The sequence below is a fragment of the Notamacropus eugenii genome, chromosome 1 (genome assembly GCF_028372415.1).
Source record: "Notamacropus eugenii isolate mMacEug1 chromosome 1, mMacEug1.pri_v2, whole genome shotgun sequence".
Taxonomy (NCBI): Eukaryota; Metazoa; Chordata; class Mammalia; order Diprotodontia; family Macropodidae; genus Notamacropus; species Notamacropus eugenii.
Genome location: NC_092872.1, coordinates 153,222,075 through 153,243,956, shown reverse-complemented (window position 1 = coordinate 153,243,956; position 21,882 = coordinate 153,222,075). Strand labels below are relative to the sequence as shown.

At 36.7% G+C, this 21,882-nt stretch overlaps 1 protein-coding gene across 1 annotated transcript in view; it reads right to left on the bottom strand.

Annotated features, from left to right (window-relative positions):
- CHSY1 (chondroitin sulfate synthase 1) overlaps positions 1-21,882 on the bottom strand; it is an 85,688-nt gene that overhangs the window by 51,920 nt on the left and 11,886 nt on the right. Inside the window, exon 2 of the mRNA XM_072616910.1 lies at positions 20,278-20,773. Within this exon, the coding sequence (XP_072473011.1) occupies positions 20,278-20,773 (496 nt within the window). The remainder of the gene's footprint in view (positions 1-20,277; positions 20,774-21,882) is intronic.

Below are 21,882 nucleotides of genomic sequence, written 5' to 3'. Positions count from 1 at the left end.
TAAGGTACTTTTCCCACATCATTAACCTTCTTTAAACTCTTCCAAAATTCTTATTTTGTCATTTTCCATGAATTATGGTTTCACTGGTACGGGCGTTCCTCCATGATAATGAGACGGCAAGTCCCTTGTAATTTTTCTTATCATGGCAACCAACCTTCTTATCAGAAGACTCTCCAAACTTGGACTTTCGACAACAGACATACAATCCATTACAAGTATTGCAAATAGGTTCAAAACTATAATCTAGTCAAAAAAAAAAAAATCCTGCATAATGATTTAATAACAAGGAACCTCAACATACAAGTAATCCAAGTAACAGTTGTCTTTCAAATCTTATTGTCTACAAATTTTTTTAAGCCCTGAGCACCTAATTAGCTATATATCCTTTTCAAAGTCTCCAAATGGTGAACTGCTCAGTATGCGCAATGGGAAGGAATGTGAATAAGATTCTATTGACAATGCACATAAATGATGATGTATGTGAGTTTATTCTATATCCTGCAATTTTGCTGAAATTATTAATCATTTCAATTAGTTATTAAGTTGACTCTCTAAGGTTCTCTGGTAAGTAATATCACCAACTTATGGTTATTCCCTCAATTTCTTTTATTTGTCTTATTGCCAAGAACTAGTATTTCCAGCTCTGTGTTGAAATGAAATGGTGAAAATGGACATGCTTCCTTGCTTTACTCTGCCATCTTGGCTTCATGGCCAGTTTGCTTTTCCCCCCTTTAGATAATATGGTGACCCCTTCTCTAACATTTGGGACTGATACTCCCAATTGAAAGAAAAATGCTAAATTTTAGTTAGATATTAGTGAAAATCAAGATGTAATTTTTCCTCATTCAAATTCACAGATCTCCACAAAAATCTATTCATGGACCCCTTTTGGGATCCAGACTCCAGGTTAAGAATTTCTGTTCTTGGTCCAACCACTCTGGAGAACAACTCAGAACTATGCCCAAAGGGCTATAGTTGACCCAGCAGTATCAACAACAAGACTATATTATATTCCAAAGAGATCAAGGAAAAAGGGAAAGGACTCATATGAGGAATGAAGAATGAAGACCCATGTTCAAATTCTGCCAATACTTACTAGCTGTGTAACCCTGAGCTAGTCATTTAACAGTTCTCATCTTCAGTTTCCTCATCCGTAAGATGAAAATAAATAATGGAACCTATTGATAGCTTTGGGAGGACTAAATGAGATCATGCATGTAGTGTTTTACAAACCTTAAAACACTACATGTTAGTTATTACTATTATTAAAGCATGTCAGGCTTGTCCCCAACCACTAGCATTTAAGTAGGAGTTCTTAACGAAGAATCCATAGATCAATCCCCAATCCAATCCAATTGGAGGGTGCTCCAATGAAGAGTGTATAAAATGCATCTTTAGTTTAATATAATTGGTTTCCTTTGTAATCCCATATACTTTATTTTATGCATTTAAAAACACTATTCTGTGAAGGGGTCAATAAGTTTCACCAGACTGTCAAAAGTGTCCATGATACATAAAACAAGAACTCCTGATTTAAAGAGATCCTACCATATAATTCTATTCTGTATCCAAAATTCTCTGTCTTCAAGAACTATGTTCGGTTCACAGCAATCTGATTGAACTTCATTCACTTAATTCTTGGCAGAAGCAGAGAGAACCCCTTCTGTTCAGTCTGCTCAAAGACAAATAAATTGCAACTTAGCAAGGACTGTTTGGAATCAGACAAAAAATTCATAACAGTGTGAGTTCTTTCAAAAGATTTTAGACCCTCACTTAAGGTCACTTATTTTTACTTGGATTATTTAAGTATTAATATATTCCACATTTTTTTATTTGTCTTACTTTTGAGCTGTTTGTCTAGTTTTATCCTTAATGGTAATGGAAAAAAAAGTTTCTAAGTTCTGTGCATTAAGGGGCCAGTTGCCAAAGGCACACAAATAGTCATAATGTACAAGAAAGTCAAATCCCAAAACTCAGTTAAGAAGTTTAAGATTTTTCCATATCCTAATTACAGTCAAGCACAAACATGTCCAGCTTATAGTATTATTAAAACACAAGATGGAAAGAGGAGGAGGGGTTAAGACAAAAGAGAAGGTAATCAGAAAAGAGAAAAAGGCTAACTATTGCACTAACTAGCTGATTCTGTGGAATCTTTCTCATTTCCTAAAGTGGGATTCCGAATTGGCTATGATTTGCAAGGACTACAAATGTTTAACTGGGTCCCCACTAGGAACAGGAGCAGCCTGAAAACAGAGTTTTATGCAAGGTATGGGCAATCACAATGAAACCAAGAGGACAACTGGAAAATTCTTGTCTATGAGGTCTAGACAGGAGCTATTTTCTGCCATTTCCAGAGAAAACTCTGGGAAAAATGAGACAAATTCTGAGGTTTCCAAGGGGAAAATACTGGCTAAAAAGTGATTTGTTGCAAGTCCCCATGACCGAGTCCAGAATGTGAGGTGCTTGGGTAGAGAGCGGGCTAAGGCTCATTGCTGGGCCTTTGGGTATAGGGTGCTCTCAGTGAGGCACTTCTGTAAACACATAGCTGTGGATTCTCTGAATCTTACATTCTCAGAAAGTAGCTTAGGGCACTGAAAGATTAAATGGCTGGTCCAGGGTCACACAATTAGGATGTCAGGGGCCCAACTTGAACTCAGCTTCCTGACTCATTACTGCCTCTCTTTATATTTAATGAAAATGTTCAATTATACAACTTTCTCCTAACACACACACACACACACACACACACACACACACACACACACACTCTCTCTCTCTCTCTCTCTCTCTCTCTCTCTCTCTCTCTCTCTCTCTCTCTGCCCTTGCCAAGAACGGGGCTGTCTTTTCCTTGCTTTTCATCAAAAGCTATGGAGTTATACATATTATTCAAATGCATTATCTTTTGCCAAAGAGAAAAACTCATTTTCCCCTACAAAGTACATTACTGAACTTTAAAAAATCTTTTATATTCATATTGACTATACACTTAGACTATTAAAACTGGAGAGTTGTAAAAGGGCAAAGATGTTTTTGTGTTTGGTCTACATCTGTGATTTTGATGTATTTTAAAATTAATTTTTACTGGCATATTTTGTTTTCATGTCACCTACGTTTCCAAATATATCCTTCTCTCCCAACTGTCCTCTTCCAGTAATCACTCCTTATAGCATATAATAAAAGAGGAAAGAGAAAAAACAAGCTTACCAGCAAAAGTAGGCAATGGATCAAATTAATTTGGCTATATATATAATGTCCCCCCACCCACAGCACTGAACCTCTGCACAGAAGGAAGGGGCGTACATTTTCTCATCTTTTCTCTGGAATCAAGATTTTACAGAAGTTTTCTTTTTATTGTTTTTTTCATTCCATTTACATTGTGGTAATATATTATTTTCCAGCTTCTCCTTCAGTCTGCATCAACACATTTAAGTCTTCCCTATATTAGAAGGGTGTCTTACTTTCCAAGGTTAAACAAAAAAAAAAAGCTTTTCTCCAAAGGAAAAAAAAATCTCCTGTAAAACAACCTTGCAAAAATTCAGTTGTGTAACCAGGTACTCAAGGAGAAAAACAATACTAGTTTGGTTTATTTTATGGCTTGGGTACTACCTACAAGCCTTTATCTGTTTCCAGAGTTCTCTGAGTAGGGGAGGAAAGAGAGATATATTTGGAAATGAAGGTGATATAAAAACAAAAGACATCAATAAAAGTTTCTAAAAATAATTTCTAAATACTAACCAGATAAAAGAGCAAAGAACAAACATAATGCAAATATAATTTTAAAAGTAACAACAGAATAGGATTAGTATGTTTAGCTTTGACCTCAACTGAACATTTTTACATAATGATAATGTAATTCTCTTTTTAACCTTACAACTACAACCCTAAAACCATACGAACAATTTAGTCTTCTAAATGTGACTTTACAGAAAAAAAGTATTACTGCTTCCTGAATCAGTAAAAAGTATGGCTGTAAAGAAAGGGCTACCTTGCCTCTGGCCTCAGAGAATCTAGAAAATTAACAAGCACATTAATTCAAGAGGATTGAGTTTACATACAAATCTGCAAAAGGAACTTCACAGTCAAACAGGAAAATCAATAGAAATAACATATGGAAAAAGTAATTTAAATGGAAATGGAAAAAGTAATTTAAAAAACACATGAAGCCAAGAAATCCTTTGAAGCTTCAAAAACGAAAATATCCACAACAACAAAAGCTGAATCAATGTGTAATCATATTTGTTTCTTATGACAAACCACAGATTTTGTCTTGGAGCTAAAGTTACAGCATCAAAGTCCTCTTCCAGAAGTGAATTCTTGTCAATCTGGTTAGTTGTTAGTGTACTAAGCTTTGTATTGACTAAAGGCAAGAAAGGAAACGTCCAGATGCCCAAGTCTTCCTCTAGTGATTCAAGAGAACTATTTGAAGAAATCTAACAATAAGGTAAAATCAATTTAAAGAGTGGAGATATTTGTACCCGCTATTGTGATGAGAATTTCTCTCTAAGAAAATTCAAATGAATGTCAAATTTCTTTATAAACGAATATCTCTATAACAAAAACAGGCTTGCATCCTAGTGATTTAGTGATTTCCAACAATACTCCAGAGATGCATGATATATTAGCCACCTATCACATGTGATAAGCTGGTCCTGTGACTAAATTATGTTCTCACAGCATAACAACTGATTACTATGTGCCAGGCCGTACGCTAAGCACTTTTGACAAATGTTATCTCGTGCGCTCTTCACAATAACCCGGAGAGGTGGGCACTCCTACTGGTAGCTGCTTGCTGCTGCTGCTGCTAACTACTAGCTAATAATAGCGAACATTTATACAGTGCTTACTATGCGCCAAGCACTGTGCTAAGGGCTTTACAATTATTATTTCAACTGACCCTCACAAGAACCCTATTGTTATCTCCATTTTACAGGTGAGGAAACTGAGGCAAGCACATGTTAAGTGACTTGCTCAAGGTCATGGTTATTAAGTATCTGAGGTTAGATATGAACTCAGGTTTTCTTAAGTCCATGTTCCTATCTTTATCCATTGCATCACCAAGCTACTGACATTAAATATAGATCACTGATGCCAGCCACATAAAGGCTCTTCCTGATTCTGACAGTACCCCTTTATGCCAGTCCTCCCCCCATTTAACTTGGTTAGACTTCTTTACCACCATTCTTTCTTCTAAACTCATGGGACATTTAAGCAAAGTTCATGAGACAAATATGGTGAAATAACTAACAAAGATGTAGAGCTTCAAAAACCTACTGAATACTACTGTAATCCGTGAAACTACAAACATCTGACACCGAGAATCTGGAGAGTTAACAGAGCTCACCAAAACAAAGTCTGATCTGTACCTAAACCAAAAAGGCAAAAACAAAACATTTTCAGCAAATATAATGCCCAAGAAAGTGACATTTTAATGGCAAAGGGAATTAACATATGTTAGGAGAGACACAGAGATTTATGTGTCTTTATTTAGTGTCTATTTTCAGTCATGTGAATTGAAAAGTAATCTCTAAGAATAATTTCCAAGTTTCTCTGAATTATTAAAATACAATAAAACCTCAATTAGCAATGCAAACCGAAACTTTTTATGCCATTCACTTTTCTGGAAAAAGTAAATGGCAAAAAAAAAAAGATGAGTAAGGTTCTGTAATGGTAAGGGAATCTGAAGATCTTCCGTACCCCTTACTTAACAGGCCCATGTGACCTGCTCTGAGCTTTGGCCCAGCTCACAGCTTGAGTCACACGAAGCCTGTGGTGGGAGGAGCAGGAAGGGTGCAGCAGGGAGAGAGGCAGAGCCGAGAGAGCTGCTAGCTAGAGTGAGAGAGGGAGTGATTTTACCTAAGGGAGCTTGTTTATGGGGAGGCCTGCCACAGGGAAGGCTTGGGGGATGGCTGTGCTCCTGCATTGAATGTGTAAAGATTTTTTTGTTACTATGATGGATTTGGCTTTCTGGTATGTAAATAAATATCCTGATTTTGTCTTTAAAGAAGAGAGTTTGCATTTTGTGAATTTACCCTGGAAATATGCATGCACTGGTGAGACAGGATCTGATCACATCTCAGCCGTACTGAACTAATGCAACTCTTCTACCCCAAACCTTCGACAAATATATGACAGTTAATGGCTAAGTTTTACTCCCTTGGCCACTCAAAACCTCAGAAGAGTAGGAAAAATAGTTCATTTTGCATGTTGCACTTTAGAATCAACTGACTCTTGCATGACAGGAGAGTAAGTTGAAGCTCTGACAAATTCAGTGACTTGTAACAAGTTTCTAGAGCAACTGGACAGAACCAAGACTAGAATCCATATTTCCTAATTCCCATACTATGTCAATTAAAAACTAACCTTTACATGTACCTTTAAAGAGATTTTTGATAAAGGTTGAAACAAAAAGAAAATAATTTTTATATTTTACTGTAGCAAATAATTATTTTATATCGAAGCCAACATTCAATAAAATTATCAATGTTTAATATTCTTGAAGAGCTCCCTAAAAAGTGATAATAATGGTCAGGTACTATTAATAAATAAAATAGTATAGTTTTTTTTTTTAAATCAACTCTCAACTCTCCTTGTACGTAATTTATCAAAAGCAAATTTGTAACACTGGGTTCACATCTGTGAATGTGAAGCAGACCCTCTGGAATGATTTCCCTTGCTGCCCAAATGTTATATGTGCACAATCTAATGTATTTCTTTTATTTCTCCAAGCAAAACCTAATTGGGGAAATAGGTCACTAAATGGCAACATGCCATGAAGCATAGGACTACAGCTGTACAGGCTTCAATTTCCTCACCTGTGATAGAGTATGAGTAGCTATTGGATAAGATGATCTCTAAAGTTCCTCCTAGTTCTAAAATTTAACAAATCCGTGTGCAACAAAAATATTACTGTACACTCTAAAATTTAAATATTAGCTATTTGTATGTTATCAGAATTTTAAAAAAATTACCTATCCTTATAGGGCAGCTAAATCAAGAGCTGGCAGTAGCTATGAATTCTAAATTACAAATTTACTTATAGATACCATTTTGATTTGAATGCAATCTGTGACCCTAAAAATGAGTTATCTTTTAAAGGAAAAAAACCATATGTGCACTAGAGATCTAAGTTTTAATATGGCAGAAATGGGAGTGGAGGAGAAAAGAGGGCAAATGTGAACCAACACAGCAAGTAGAATATCAAATAGATTTAAAATCCCCCCAGATATTTCACGCACATTACAGAATTGTCTCATAACATAAATAAACGAAAGATAAAAATAATAAACCTGTTCCCCTCTTTTTGATCTGTAAAAACAAACCATACCACATTTTGTAACAATAAAAAAGGTTAATATTAGGGCTTCAATTTTAAAACCTGGTTAAAAAACCAAAGCATTTGCTATGTAAATATGTTTAAAGGAAAATTGTTATTCACAATACTCAAGCATGGAAGGGGAGAATTTATAAAATATAAAAAAGTCATAGAAAATAAGTTACAGACATAATTTCCCCCCTTTTTTTCCTTTAAGGTTTCACTGAGAGAAAACAGAGAAACAAAATACTACAGGATTAGCTTTGATGACGTTAGCAATAAAGTTAGCCTTAAACTGCTAACTGAACGCTGAAAGATCCTTTTTAGCCAGGGACAAATTTTGCGCCAGTAGTGCTGTTACAAACTTCTTACAGCAATAACATGGTACATTATAAGCTTGCTTACATGATACACTCTTTAAAAGGGTCAGGATTCTGCAGCCCTCTAAAACAAAGAACTTTCTGTCTTACATTTCCTAGAAGTCAGTTAGCTAAAACTCACATACTGCACAGTATCCATTTACAATTTTAGAAGATCTAACCCTCCCCTCCAACCAGATTAAATTAACAACCAACTTTCAATACTATACCAAGAGATACACCAACAACTTTTTCATTCAATTAAATGACATTTTTATGTTCTATCTGCTTGTTTCTTCATTTCTGTTGGATATAGATTCAAAAATAATTAGTCAAAAAAGTTTACATTGTTAGGTTAGTGATAGATTTCTAATCAAGACAAGAATAAAATCTTAGGAATTGCAGAGACAAAAAGCAGCACACTGCATATCATCAAACTTCACCATTTACTTCTGTCTTTAAGTTTATCAATTGACTTAACATTTCTTTTCAATATGTCATTTGCTATAAAATTATACCCCGTTCCCTCTCCCTAGAACTCTAGGGTCTCTTGCTCATTCAGCTCGTCTCACTAGCTAATGACTTGACCAGTCATTTCATATCTCTGAACCTCAATTTCCTCTAATTTTTTTTCAAATTTATTTACTTATTTGTTTTCAATTTTCAACAATCACTTCCATGTTTTAAATTTTCTCCCCCTTTATCCCCAAGAGGGCATGCAATCTTATATGGGCTGAACACATACATTCTTATTAAACATATTTTTACATTCATCATGTTGCATAGAAGAATTAAAATGAAAGGGAGAAAGCATGAATAAAACTAAACAAAAGCAAACATAACAAAAGAGAAAATAGTCTGTTTCATTCTGTGGTCCAACTCCATAGTTCTCTCTCTGGATGTGGAGGGCACTTTGCATCCTGGAAATGTTTTAGGTCCTTACTTTGCTATAGAGGACTCTATCAAAAACAGTCCTCACACTGTGGCTGTTACTGTGTATAATGTCCTCCTGGTTCTGCTCACTTCACTCAGCATCAGTTCATGTAAGTCTTTCCAGGTATTTTGGAAGTCTGCCTGTTCATCATTTCTTATAGCGCAATAGTATTCCATCACATTCATATTTGATTTCCTCTAATATAAAGCAAAAATACTTCCGAAACCTATTTCACAAAGTTGTTTTGTAGTTGTAAAACATCACACAAAAATAACTATTATTCTTCTAGACTGTGAACTTTCATGAGGACTCATCGAAATTTTGTCTTCCCCTCACCTCATCATTACATGTAGTTCTTTACACATAAAAAGTGCTTAAAACTGAACAAATCAAATGTCAATAGAGCCCTTTTGTGTCACTTCACTTCACTGTGAGAAAAGGCACAATAAATATCAACCTACCAAGCAATGTAGGCAGAGCTGGTCTCCTCAATATTGTATAACTGACAAATATCTTCCATTTCTTTTTCTACTTGCCCACGACTATACTACTGCATTCTACACACAATAACTCAAATATTGATTAACTTGCAATTTTGGTTTCTGCATGACACCATTAATACCAAAACAATCACTGTAACAAGAAGAAATGGTTCCAGAACATGACATAAAAGCAATACAAACTGATGTAATAAGTCACTGACTCCTCTACTAACAACAAACTATTTTACTTCCTGTCATTTACACTACAGAAACTGGACTTTTGCCAGTTTGGACCAATTTTATCCTCACTTTCATTTCTCTTCACTATCATCTCCAGAAATTCTTTTTTTTCAATCTGGTCAACTGACTCCTTTCTCTTACTCATTGTTGTCTCCCCTTCCTTCAAATATGTGTGACTTGAAATACTGCCAAACAATCAAAGCACTAAAAAACACCAAAATATGATACTTTAGGTGACTGTTTCATTTTTAGTCTTGAATATTATCAAGAAAAAAAGAGAAAACTGTCATGGACGTCAGGAGGTGAGATCAAATGATCACTTCCTTGAAAACTCTTTCCTTCAAATTATGTTTCAGGAAGCCTTAAGTAAGAATACTGAGTTCAAATTACTCTTCATCCTCTCCCTAATTACAATTTCTTTGCCATGGTTTACATGTTTCTTCATAATGAAGCATTTTTTTGTGTAAGCTCTTTGGAGATAGGAACATTGTCCCTTTTTAAACTTATCCTAGTGCATAATGAAAGGCAGCCTGGCAGAGTAGATGGAGACCTGGCCCAGGATCCAGGATCAACGCCATCCAACAGTACTCTGGACAGGCCACTTAACCTCTCAGTGCCACATGTGACTCTCTAAGACTATAAGTTCCTAAAAAAGTACCCACCCTTCATTAGCTGAAGGAGTTTCCTTTACCAACAAAATCACTGGTCCAGTCCACATTCCTATGCGTAACACTAATACTGTGCTTCAGTCAGCGGGCAACTTCAGATCAAGGAAGAGAAATTCAAGTTACTTCACTGTGAGCAAAACCAAAATGTCCTTAAGTTCTTCTGACAATGAAGGAACACCCAAATAATACCAGTCACTAAGTAATGAAACAATCCTGATCTCTACTCCACCACCTTAGAAGCAAGGAAATCCTATTCATCCTACAATACCACAAGCTAAACAAAATTATGTCAAATGATCAAAATGCTAAACTTTTAAAAATAACTCAATAATATTATGTTAATGTTTGTCACATTTCAAACACTGCAAACACTGTCAACTATTACTGAACTTCAATTCTTTGAATATATATTGCTTAATATTAAGATCAGTATTTCTCAGCCTGTCAAAATTACAATATTGTCTAAATGTTGAAGTGAAATTGGCAAAACTTTAGTCAACTTTAATAATAATTGTTCAAAACATGAGCCAATATTTCTTTTCAGCAAGACATCACTTGCCAGTTAACCAGGAATGAGGGTTTTGAATATCTGTGTTTTCAAGGTAACTCTGAGAATGTCTTCTTTGAACCAAGACTTTAAAGGGAAAAAAACTAACTTGGATAAGAGAAAGATATAAGGAGGCAGAAAAACAGAGACTTGGGAATTGTCTGTCTATCTGTCTACAGGTAATGAGAAAGACTGCTGAAAAAGAAAAGATAGTCAGGTAGAATTTTGGGATTCATGTTAAGGGACTAGGAAGAATTCAAGGAGGAAGTAAAAAAGAGAAGAAACATTTTAGAGGAAGAAATGAAGAGAATCCAGAGAAAAGGGCATGGGAAACCAAGGGGTAGATATAAAGGAGTGGATGGTCAGTGATATCAAGTTCTGCAGGCATCAGGGAAGATGAAGAGAGGGAAAGGCTCCTAGACCACATGGCCATGACTAATCTGTTCCAAGAGCACTGTAGAAGCAGGGGCTGAGGTGCAAGAGGCAGAGCAGAAGCATCATGTGCAGACAACTTTTTAAGGAAACAGGAAGTAAAGAAAGGAACACAGTTTAAGTAGATGGGTCAAAGGAAGCCATTTTCAGGACTGGAAAGAACCAAGCATTTTGCGTTCAAGTGGGAAGATAACGATCAGAAAAAAAGAGAAAAGAATACAAGATAGATGAGGGGAAGCAGCTCGAACACAGTGCCAGAAGAGGCAGGAAAGGCCAGGATCCAAGAGCGTGAGTAGAGGAATTAGCCTAATTAGAGATGAGGAATACCTTTCTCTGTGATCCAGAAGTAAAGAGCAAAGAGCATAATGATACCTGAGGACGGAGAAGTATAACAACTCCTTTCACAGGGCCTAAATCTGAGGTAAAAAGCTCTGGAAAAGAGGGCACAGGGAGAGGCTTGAGAAACGTGGAAGAAGTTTCTTATATGTGCCATGGCCAATAAGATACAGAATTCAAATGTAAGTATATTAGATAGCAGTAAAGCCTCAAATGAATGGAGTGGGTAAACTCCCACTTTGTGATTTGTTTCAACAGCCTAGTAGCTAAAGTAGGATGTTTGAGATTACCAATAGATGAGGATTAGCAGGTCTAGAGTGATGGAAGGCCCAAAGGATGAGGAAATCTATGGCTAGACTGAAAAGCTTCTGAAATTCACTACGGCACAGTTCTGTGAAATGCTATGATCCAAGGTATAAGCAAGTCATTGAGATAGAGAAGACAGTCATGAGGAGATGAAAGACAAGGTCAAGATGCTGAAAGGACTATGAACATGAACACCTCAGGGAACAGAGTTCAATTCGACAAACACTTGTTAAAAGAATCCTCTATAATCTCAGCACTATGCTAGGCACTGAAGATATAAAGATAAGCACCCCAAGGAATCTGCATTCGGGGGCACAACACATACACAAATAAGTTAGTTTTCATGGTTCATACCCTTAAATAATCCTAGAGCAAGCATTACCTTGGGCACTGAGGTTCAGTGACTTACCCAGAGTCACAAAACAAGTTATGTATCAGAGTAGAATTTGAGCTCAGGTCTTCCTGACTCCAAAGTCAGCTCTCTATGCGCTAACTCCATGCTACTCACTAGATAAAAATATATACAGAGTAAATACAGTGTAATTATGGAGGATTGAGGAAAAGGAAATAAGAAAGACCTCATGAAGGAGGTAGCATTTAACCTTAATCTTTAAAGGAGCTAAGGATTTCTAGAGGGTAAAGAGGAAAAACATGACAAGAATTAGGGGAAAGGGTGTCAGTCTAGCCGAGGAATGAAGGTGGGAAATGGAATAAAGGATACAGTAAGCCAGTTTGCCTAGAATGCAGAATGCTGTTGGAATATGGTGGCTAACTTCAACAAAAGAGTTGGGAAACCAATGGGAAGGTCAGGAGACTAAAACAACAAAGATAGAGAGAGGGTAGAATAAACGTGGACTTCAGAAGAGGCAAGGGCACTGAGGAAAGTTAGGCAGAAGAATGTTCTGGAAATAACTCCTCCTCCTGGCCCTGGGAGTTAGGGACAATGGAAGATGGAGTGGCTCCCAGCTAACAGGGTTCTGGGGCATGTGGTTTCCCCAGGGAAAGCCAAGTTTCATTTAAGAGTGAGGAGACAAAAACAGTCTAGGAACACAGGGGAGTCGGAGAACAGAGTATCCAAAAGCTCCAAAGGGCACCAGGGCACCAGCAGGTCTGACTGCAACAATCCTTCTCCTTATCTCTAATGGGTTGCTTCTCATTTGCCCTGGACTTGGAAAACAGATAATCAAGCTCATTATAATTGTATGTATAGTATGGGTAAATAGTCTCTGAATAAGGGCCTGAGGGGTTGCCTTATAATTAAAAGTGAGTGTCAGTGAGTAGACTTTGCTGCATCTATTGTGGCTGCTCTGAGGTCCTTTCTGCCTCCTCCTCCTTCCTGGCTCCTGGCTCTGTCTTAGGTAGAGGTCTCGAATCATCTGTAAATAAGTCTTGTACAAACTCCATAGGAAAAATTCAAAAATTAGAAAAAAATTTCTAGGCTACTGAAGCAAGTCAGAACACAACGTTCCTTTATAATCCATTCCAACAGTATCAAAAGCACTGTGTTTTTTTACATTCTGTTTTATTGTAAGTTTTTTGGTTCCTTCCCGTGGTCTCCCCTGTCACAGAAATATCAGTGATCTTGCCCTCCTCTGAACTAGGATCTTTACAATCCATGCCATACAGATTAGGTCTTAATTTGGTATCCAGTTTCCTCATCTGTACATGCTTTATTTCCCCAACTAAATTGTAAAATCTCTGGAGGTAATGGCCACATTTGACAGTCTTTTCCCACAAGATCTGCCACAGATTAGGGCACACAGTACACATGCAAGGGATGTGTGTTCATTTTCTGATTAGGAATCCACTCAATCCACCTTGCCTATCTTCAAGTATCATTTCAAGATAACTTCAAAAAGTATGCTACCTTTACATGCAGAAATGACCTTGACTACTTTCCAAAATGTAGGGGGTGCAAAGGCGACTAAAAAAGGAAAACAAGATCCAACTTCTCATATATTCTTCTACTAATTGATAATAGGTTCTTTATAATATCGGTTTTATATAAAACAAAATGCTATGGGTTCAGATCTTACATTCTTCTAATTGGGGAGTTTCAAAAAGACAAATTACATCTTTAAAATAATCAAGATTTGTGTCAAGACTTAAAAAGAATTTCAGCTAAGACTAATTTCACATCACAAATCCACATAAACTTATACAGAAAACTGGTATTAAATGTATGTTTTTTAAAAGATTATTTTACAACACTTCAGGAGTAATAACACTCCATTTTAAAAGTGATCTTTTAATAAAAGTTCTGTCACAAAAGAAACTTTATAAAATTAAGATGTGTCACCTGTAATTTATGTCAGGCCAGCAACCTAGAGTATTTATGGTTGTTGAGAACGGCACAGTATTAAGTAGTTCAGTTTAAGATGAGCATATCACAGGGCAGCTGGAACAAAGTAAATCTCTCCTCACTCTCTTTAACTTCACTTTGCCTACCGTCCAGACCAGAAGGGTTTCCAAGTATGGAGCTGACTAATGCCACGTGGGTCTTACACGTACCACCGAAGCTGGACATCTACTACTGGATTATTTGGCTAAACACACGGAGATCTGGGGGGGAAACTGAGGATCACAGACATTAAGCCAACAAGTGCGAACAGACAGGAATTGAACACATATATCTTGATTCTACACAGTGAAATGCCCCCCTACTACCAATTCCCTTATTTCCAGGTACTACCTCCAAGTAACATGGCAAAGAAGGAATAACACAACCCTTCTCTTTCTCTTGTAGCATACCCAACTGCTAGCCTCTCGCACAGCCATCATGAAGTCTGTCACAAACAGCTATTGCCATAAAATTACTATTAAAACACTAAAATCACCTTGGAATTTAACCTGCAATCATTTCTTGCTCCATGAAAATGAAATCCGGTCTGTTTTGCACAAACATTATGAATACTAACACTAGTAATTTGGAAGTTAATTCTCCAAAGTTATTTATTTAGACTTCCATTTCAGGGACATAAAAACAATCACCAGGTCATTATTTCTATTTGGTAAAGAATAAATCCTCTGGCCTTCACAGATGAGCTAAAAAAAGAGTAAAAAATATAATTAAATTATGCATAATAAATTACAACCTAAATTAAGGTACTAGGTAGAAGAGTAGTCTTTTTAATAAAAGTTATACCATGAAGAACTCTTCTTAATTTCTGGCTGGTCACACAACGACTAATCTTGATGGAACTTTAAAGTCAGGTACTTATTATACCAGAGATTTTGAAACTCTGATAAAACTGTTAAAAGTGTTCTAACAGGAATAATTCCTTAATATATAACCCTAAAATGTTGGAATGCTATTTTTCCATTCTCAAATCTTTCATACTAATCTATCAAAACTTCTCCTATACACTTATTTTGTCTATTTATGTTATGTATACATTTGTCTTATCCTATTAGATTTTAAGTTCCTTGAAGGCAAAGCCTGCATTTTATTTCATCTCTACATTTCATCTAGCCCTAACATACTCTTTATAGTAATACACACCTGATGTTTAATAAATGTTCTGCATTTTAGATGATAATATGAATCACTGTTTAATAACATGTAAATTAGTTTCCTATTATGTCATCAAAATTCTATGGAAAAATAAAAAATAATATTTTTTACAATTATGTCAATTAAGTACAAAATTTGGCCTAACAAGGTTCTACTTACTCTGTGTCATCACTACAGGAAGAAATCTTTAGCAAAAAGAACACTGGATTAGGAGTCAGGAGGTTTAAGCCTTATATTTCCTTTCCTCTCACTTCTCAACCTCTGGCTCCCAACCTCACTCAACAGAAACCGCTCTCCCTAAAGTTATCAACCAACTCTCAAATGAGAGAACTTATGGTGTCTGTCTGTCGGTGTCTCTCCTTATCCTTCTAAACCTGTAGTATGTGACACTACTGACCACACTACTATCCTATATACTTTCCCTTCTCTGGGTTTTCATGAAAATATCCCTTCCTAGTTCTCCTTCAACCTGTCTTATCACTCCTCAGTTTTCTTTGCTGGTCCAAATTCTATATCCCAGCCTCAACTGTGAATGTAATTCCAAGGCTCTGTCCTGGGTCCTCTCTACGTTATCTCAGTGTTCATGGGTTTAATTATCATCACCATGCTGATGACCCCTAGATCTACACACTAGTGCTAGCCTCTTTCTTCAGCTCTAGTTTCACATCACCTACTATCTGTTGGATCTCAAAGTTATCAGGTTCAAAACAACACTCCCACTCATCCTACTTACCTCCCACGGCTCAAATCTTATAAGTTCTAATTCTACAATTTATCTTACATATGTATTTATATATAGATATAGATAGTCCCTTTTCTCCACTCACATAGGCACATTTTTATTCAGGCCCTCATCACCTTCACTTGTACTGTGAGAACAGTCTAAAGTTCAGACTTTCCAAGTTTAGATGTTTCGAATGGCCTCCTGTACATTCCCATTCCAATCCATCCTCTATACTGCTGCCACAGTGATCTTCCTTAAGCATAGGTCTGACCACGTCACTCCCCTATTCAAACAACTTCTCTATGGTTCTCTATTACTGATAGGGGTAAATACAAACTCCTGTTGGGCATTTAAAGTTCTGCACAATCTGGGTCAAACAAGCTATCCAGCCTAATTACATATTATTTCCCTTAACCCACGCTATTTACAATCCAGTGATATTGCCTCCTCTCCTCATACATTATTTTCTGCCTTTCCATTATCTGTCTCCTATGCCAGAATACTCTTCCTTCTCTCCTTTGCTTCCTAGCTTCTCTGGCTTCCTTCAAGTTTCAGTTCAAGTGCTGCCTTTGCCACAAAGCTTTCCTGATCCCAAGCACACACCAGATTATCTTCCCTCTACCTATACATGTACAAGCTGCTCCCCTGGTAAGACTGTAAACTCCTCAAGAACAGGACTACTTCACTGTCTCAGTATCATCACAGCATGGTGCTCAGCATATAGAACTCTTAATAAATGTTTAAAGATGGATTTAACAAAAATTCGAGCACCCATTTTGCATAGGCCACTGCAAAACACAAACTTCCTGCTCTTAAGAACGCATCCAATTACACAACACTGTGTAAAACAGTCTGACTACCGCTACTCCCTTACTTCAGAGCTGGTAGAAAGTAGAAGGCATTTTTTTCTGATATTATCAGAGGAAAAACTGTCTTAAAATAGTGCACGTAACATCCTCCACAGATGACAAAGGCTTCAATGCCACACCTCTGTTAAAATAAGGATTCTGTAAATAGCAACTCACATTATCCAACCTTGCTCCATGGTTGTTTTTTCTAGATACCTTAAAAACACAAGTGACAAAGGATGCCAAGAAAGCAATTGTGAAAATACCTGCCAGGAAAGTCTCTCAAACGTAGTGTTCTGCTGCTATTCAGCAGGCCGCCAACTTTCAGATACCCAGAAAGAAACAACGGCATTGCTGGTCAACCCAAACGCCAAGCAAACGACTCCGCTGCCTTGGGCCTTCACGCTGTCATCGGATAAAGCAATCTCAATGTTATACTGATATTGAATCTTCCTTCCAGGTTTCCAGAAATGACATTACAATCAATTCTCAGTGCCCAGGTACCCTGTTTCTCAGCTCCTGTTACATCCTCATCCTACAGTCCTGAGAATTGACTGTAACTGCCATTAATGTTATAAAGAACACTGAAAACATAAGTTCTAACTCTCCTGTTCTGGCATTCATCTAAAATAAAGTGGCCACAAGTACACTAGCAGGGAAAGCGCACATCAAAAGAAATAGATATGAGAAACGCTACAAAGAGGTGCATTTATAATACTCTCACAAGGATGAATTCTTAACCAGGCAAGAGTTAGAGGTGGTTACAAAAGATAAAATAATTTTAATGACAAAATTTAAAAGCTTTTTGTATTAGCAAAATCGATGCAACCAGGGACAAGAAGGGAAGCAAGAAATTGGGGGAAATATTTTTTATCAAACATCTCTAACAAGGTTCCGACATCCAAGATAAAAAGAAAACTAAAAGAAAGATATGAGAACAGAAGCCAATCGCCACCCCCCCACCAAAGATAAATAAAGGATATGAATAAACAGTTCTCACAAGTACTTGAAACTATTAACAACTACAAATATGAAAGAATGCTCCAATAGAATGCTCAAACAATTAAAGAAATGGTTAATAAAAATAATCCAGAAATCTCACTTCCTATTGAGACAACTATCAAAGGAGACAATTTAGTCAGGTTGGAGAGGTTGTGGAAAAAACCAGGCACACTAATGATTGGCTGATAAAGCTACAAACTGGTTCAATCATTCTGTAAATCAATTTGGATTAAGCTAAGAGAGTCGCTAAAATGTCTATTTTCTCTCCTAAGCAAAGATTTCTCTCCTAAGCAAAACTCCTCTCCCAAGGTCAGTGACAGAGAAAGGCACCAAAACAGTCACAGCGGCACATTTTGTATATGGGAAGAGGGTAAACGAATTGTGGCACATGAATAACAGAATAAGCTGTAAGAAAAAAATAAAAACGCTCAATAGAAAGAAGCAGAGGAAGACCTATAGGAACTGATGCAGAGTCAAGTACGAAGAACCAGGAAAACAAGGTGCACTGCAACAAGGAGACGTCAACGTTTGGAAAGAACCGTCACAACACAGAACAAATGTTGAGAAGTCATGACCAAAAGTATCCTCACAGATGAGACATTAGGAGGTACTTCCCCTCATTTCTTTATAGACACGAGAGTGTGTGAGAAACAGCACAATTTCAATGCTGATTAGTTTTGCTAAACTATTTTTCCTGTTTCTAAATTCTGTGCTATAAGATACTCTGGGGGGAGGTGGTGGAGAGATACATTAGGAAATAAAGGTGATATAAAAACCAAGAACAAAAATTAGTTTAACATTTTTAGTTAAAATAATAAAATTTTAGAATATTACATATCCTGAGCTTCTATTCACATAATTAGCATAGAAATATTTCTGTTCTAATAGGAAGCCAGAAATATAGAATCCATAAGACAGCTGCTTACAACTGCATAAAATCCTCAAAACAGCTGTGTTTTCTCACGGACTCTCTTAGCTATCTTTTATCTTTGAAAAATAAGATCCCTTATACATCTTTAGCTTAATGCAATGCAATTTAAGGGGGAAGAGATCCAAGTGTGCACTATGATCAAGTCTTGTCTTTGCCACACAACTTTGTGATCTTATAACTTGAAATGAAAACAAACGATACTCGCTGGAGCACTGAAAATGTGCACCTCTCTAAATTTCAACCAGAAGAAACTCTGATTAGAAGAAATTTAAAAGCATGTGTTGGCAAGAATAAAGTGCCTCCATGATCAATTACTTGGGAAAATTTATCTCAAATGAAAATTAACTGTTTGCTACATATTATGTATCCTTAATTATGTAATTTCCTTTCCTTGCATATATTACTACATGGGAGAAAGGTATTCCATTTTTCAAAAGTAAAGTAAGTTTCTCTGAATTTGAAGGACAAACATAAAAGCCATCATAATTTTTAAAGCTTTATGAAGGAATGAGGAATGCATTAGAGTACAAAGAATCTTCAACTTCATTATTAGCAAGTCATTTTCAATCGCTATTTCTGAAGAAATAATTTTTCTATATCAATTATCATATTGTTGTTGGATCAAAGCTTGCTACATTATGTCATTCTCCTGCTCAAAAACTTTCAGTGGCTCCCCATTGTCTACCAAGTAAAGTTCAAACTTCTTAATCTTCCAGTCACTCCCATTCTAATCAATGATCCTTCAAACTACACCATTCATTCTCCAAATTTATCTAGATGTTTTCTATTTCTGTGTTCTCTCCTATGTCTGGAATTAATTTTAATTTCTTCAACATCCCCCTTCTCAATATACAATATCCAAATCAATCTTCATGCATTAAACTCTACCCTATTTCCACACCTTGTCCTCTCATACTGGAAGGAATCACATCTTCCATAGATCTTACCCCCTTCTGTTTGTCCCTCTCCTATACTCTTACTTTCCATTTTGTACTGCCTATTTATACGTGTAAGGCCTTTGGTTTATACATATAAGGCCACACTTAAACGTAAGGCTTATAATGTATAAGGCTATACTTACAAGGCTAAACTATAAGGCCTTACAGGAAATATGTCTTTTATCTTTGTATTTCTGCTTGCATAGAAGAACGTCTCATATACAGCAGTGTCACTTTTGAAAGGTTTAACTGAATTAGATGACCTTTTGACATAGTCATGACTTTAGACAAGGGATTTCACTGGTTTGAGCCTCAGGCTTCTTATCTGTGAAATGCAACGGTTTGACTACACAAGTCTGAAAATCCCTTTTTCATTTTCCACTATTTGTTAACTATAGGCTGGAAACAATTACAGTGAACTAATTTCTTGTTCAGGCTTAAGTAACAAAAACCAAGCATCATTATTAAAAACTGAAGGCACCATTTATGGAAGAAAAACAGAGGATCCTTCACATTAAATAGAAGAAAAAGAAATGCAAAACTTGCAGGGGAAAAAGTGAAACAAATCAGAAACAAACATACAAAGGGCATGTAATAACTTCATAACAGAACTTTCAATGTGAGAGAGATATATGAATTTCCCACACTGATTCAATACTAAAAGCCAAAAATGTTTACAAACTATTAAACAATTCTGTTCTTACCTCGTAAGACCAGACACACTGTACTCCTGCAAATCTCCGGACACACCGTCCCACTTCCACATCTTCATGGGTTGTATACATTTCTCTCAAGCATTCTCCAATGTGTGGTACCATTCTTCGAAGAACCTCTCGGCTCATGATCACACCAGGACCACCCATGCAGAAGTTCTCACCAGGCTCCAGAGCCAATTTTCCCATCTCTTCTGTTGTGCCCAGTCCTGTCTGCCCAAGAAAGAGGGGTTCACTGCTATTCAAACTCCTTAGAAAATTCTCCAGACGATCTCCTTTGATGTAAACATCATCATCAGCTCTCATAAACCATTCGTACTTGTCCAAGTAGTGGTCGTGCATGTACTTGAGCATCATAAAGGACTTCTTCTGGGGTGGATAGGAGTCATCCACACCCTGTAGTGGCACTATGGGAATCGGTATGGATGTGTCTGAACCCTCACTAGAGAAGAATTCAACTTTCCCAGGAATTGTCTTGGACCATGTTCTAGAATTAAAATAAATTCCAATTAGAGATCAAATTAGAGAGAAACCACTTTCATTTTCAATAATATATCATATCTGCAGAGTTTTAGCTATCTGCTCATTCTGAAAAATCAGTGCTTTTCACAAAAATGAAAAGTAAATTGCTTTCTTTCTTTCTATTATTTCGAACTGAAAACACACTGAAGCCAAAGATCAAATTCTGTTACAAAGAATGCCATGGGGTAAAGGGTGGAGTATCAAAATGTTCCTTTCATACTTAAATTTTATTGAATGACTATAATTAGAAATCAGATTTACAACGCACCAATGACCATTACCCATAGATGTAGGCACCCAGAAGTGCTATGTATGGAACAGAAGCAAGGGAATTCTCCAGACTTCCCCTACCTACAAAGAACTAAGGCCTGAATGTCCATGTCTGTGAATCACTTGTTCTCTTTTATCAGAAAGTACACAGCTTTGAAAACCGATGCATACATTATCTAACTTGTTCTTCTCACTAGACTTTTAAGGTGGGCAGGAAAACATTATCTCCACTTTTAAAATACAAGCCTAGAGATTAAACAAGCTGCTCAAGTCACACAACAGCGACAACCAAACTAGACATGCGGCAGTGATTAGCATTTGATTGTGAGTTGGAGGGCATAACTCTGAATTCCAATTCTGCCACTTACACCTGTGTGATCTCTCCATCTTGGCTGCTTCATTCAGAAAAGGCCAGGGTCAGATGAGATCATCTCTGAGGCCCCTTCCAAGTTCTCAATCTAAGGTTCCATGCATCTAGCTCTTCTCACTTCTGGTACAGTCCTCATCCTCTACTACACCATGATACTTCTCACTGCTGTCCAGGACAATAAAACACGGACTCTAAGCAACCATGGAAAAGGAAGGAATCAAAAAGTATCCTAATTCATTATCCTATCTTTTAAATCTAGCATTGTAGCAAAAATGACAGTCCAAGTGCATGTTTTAACTAATCTGGAACACAGACAACCATCTCAAAACTCTGTTAAAGCATCTCTGTGTTGGGGCTATTTAGCCGTTCTTTTTTAGGTAACAAAAGAAACAAAAAGTATGACTTCTATACTTCTGTTCCCTCTAACTGGCAGT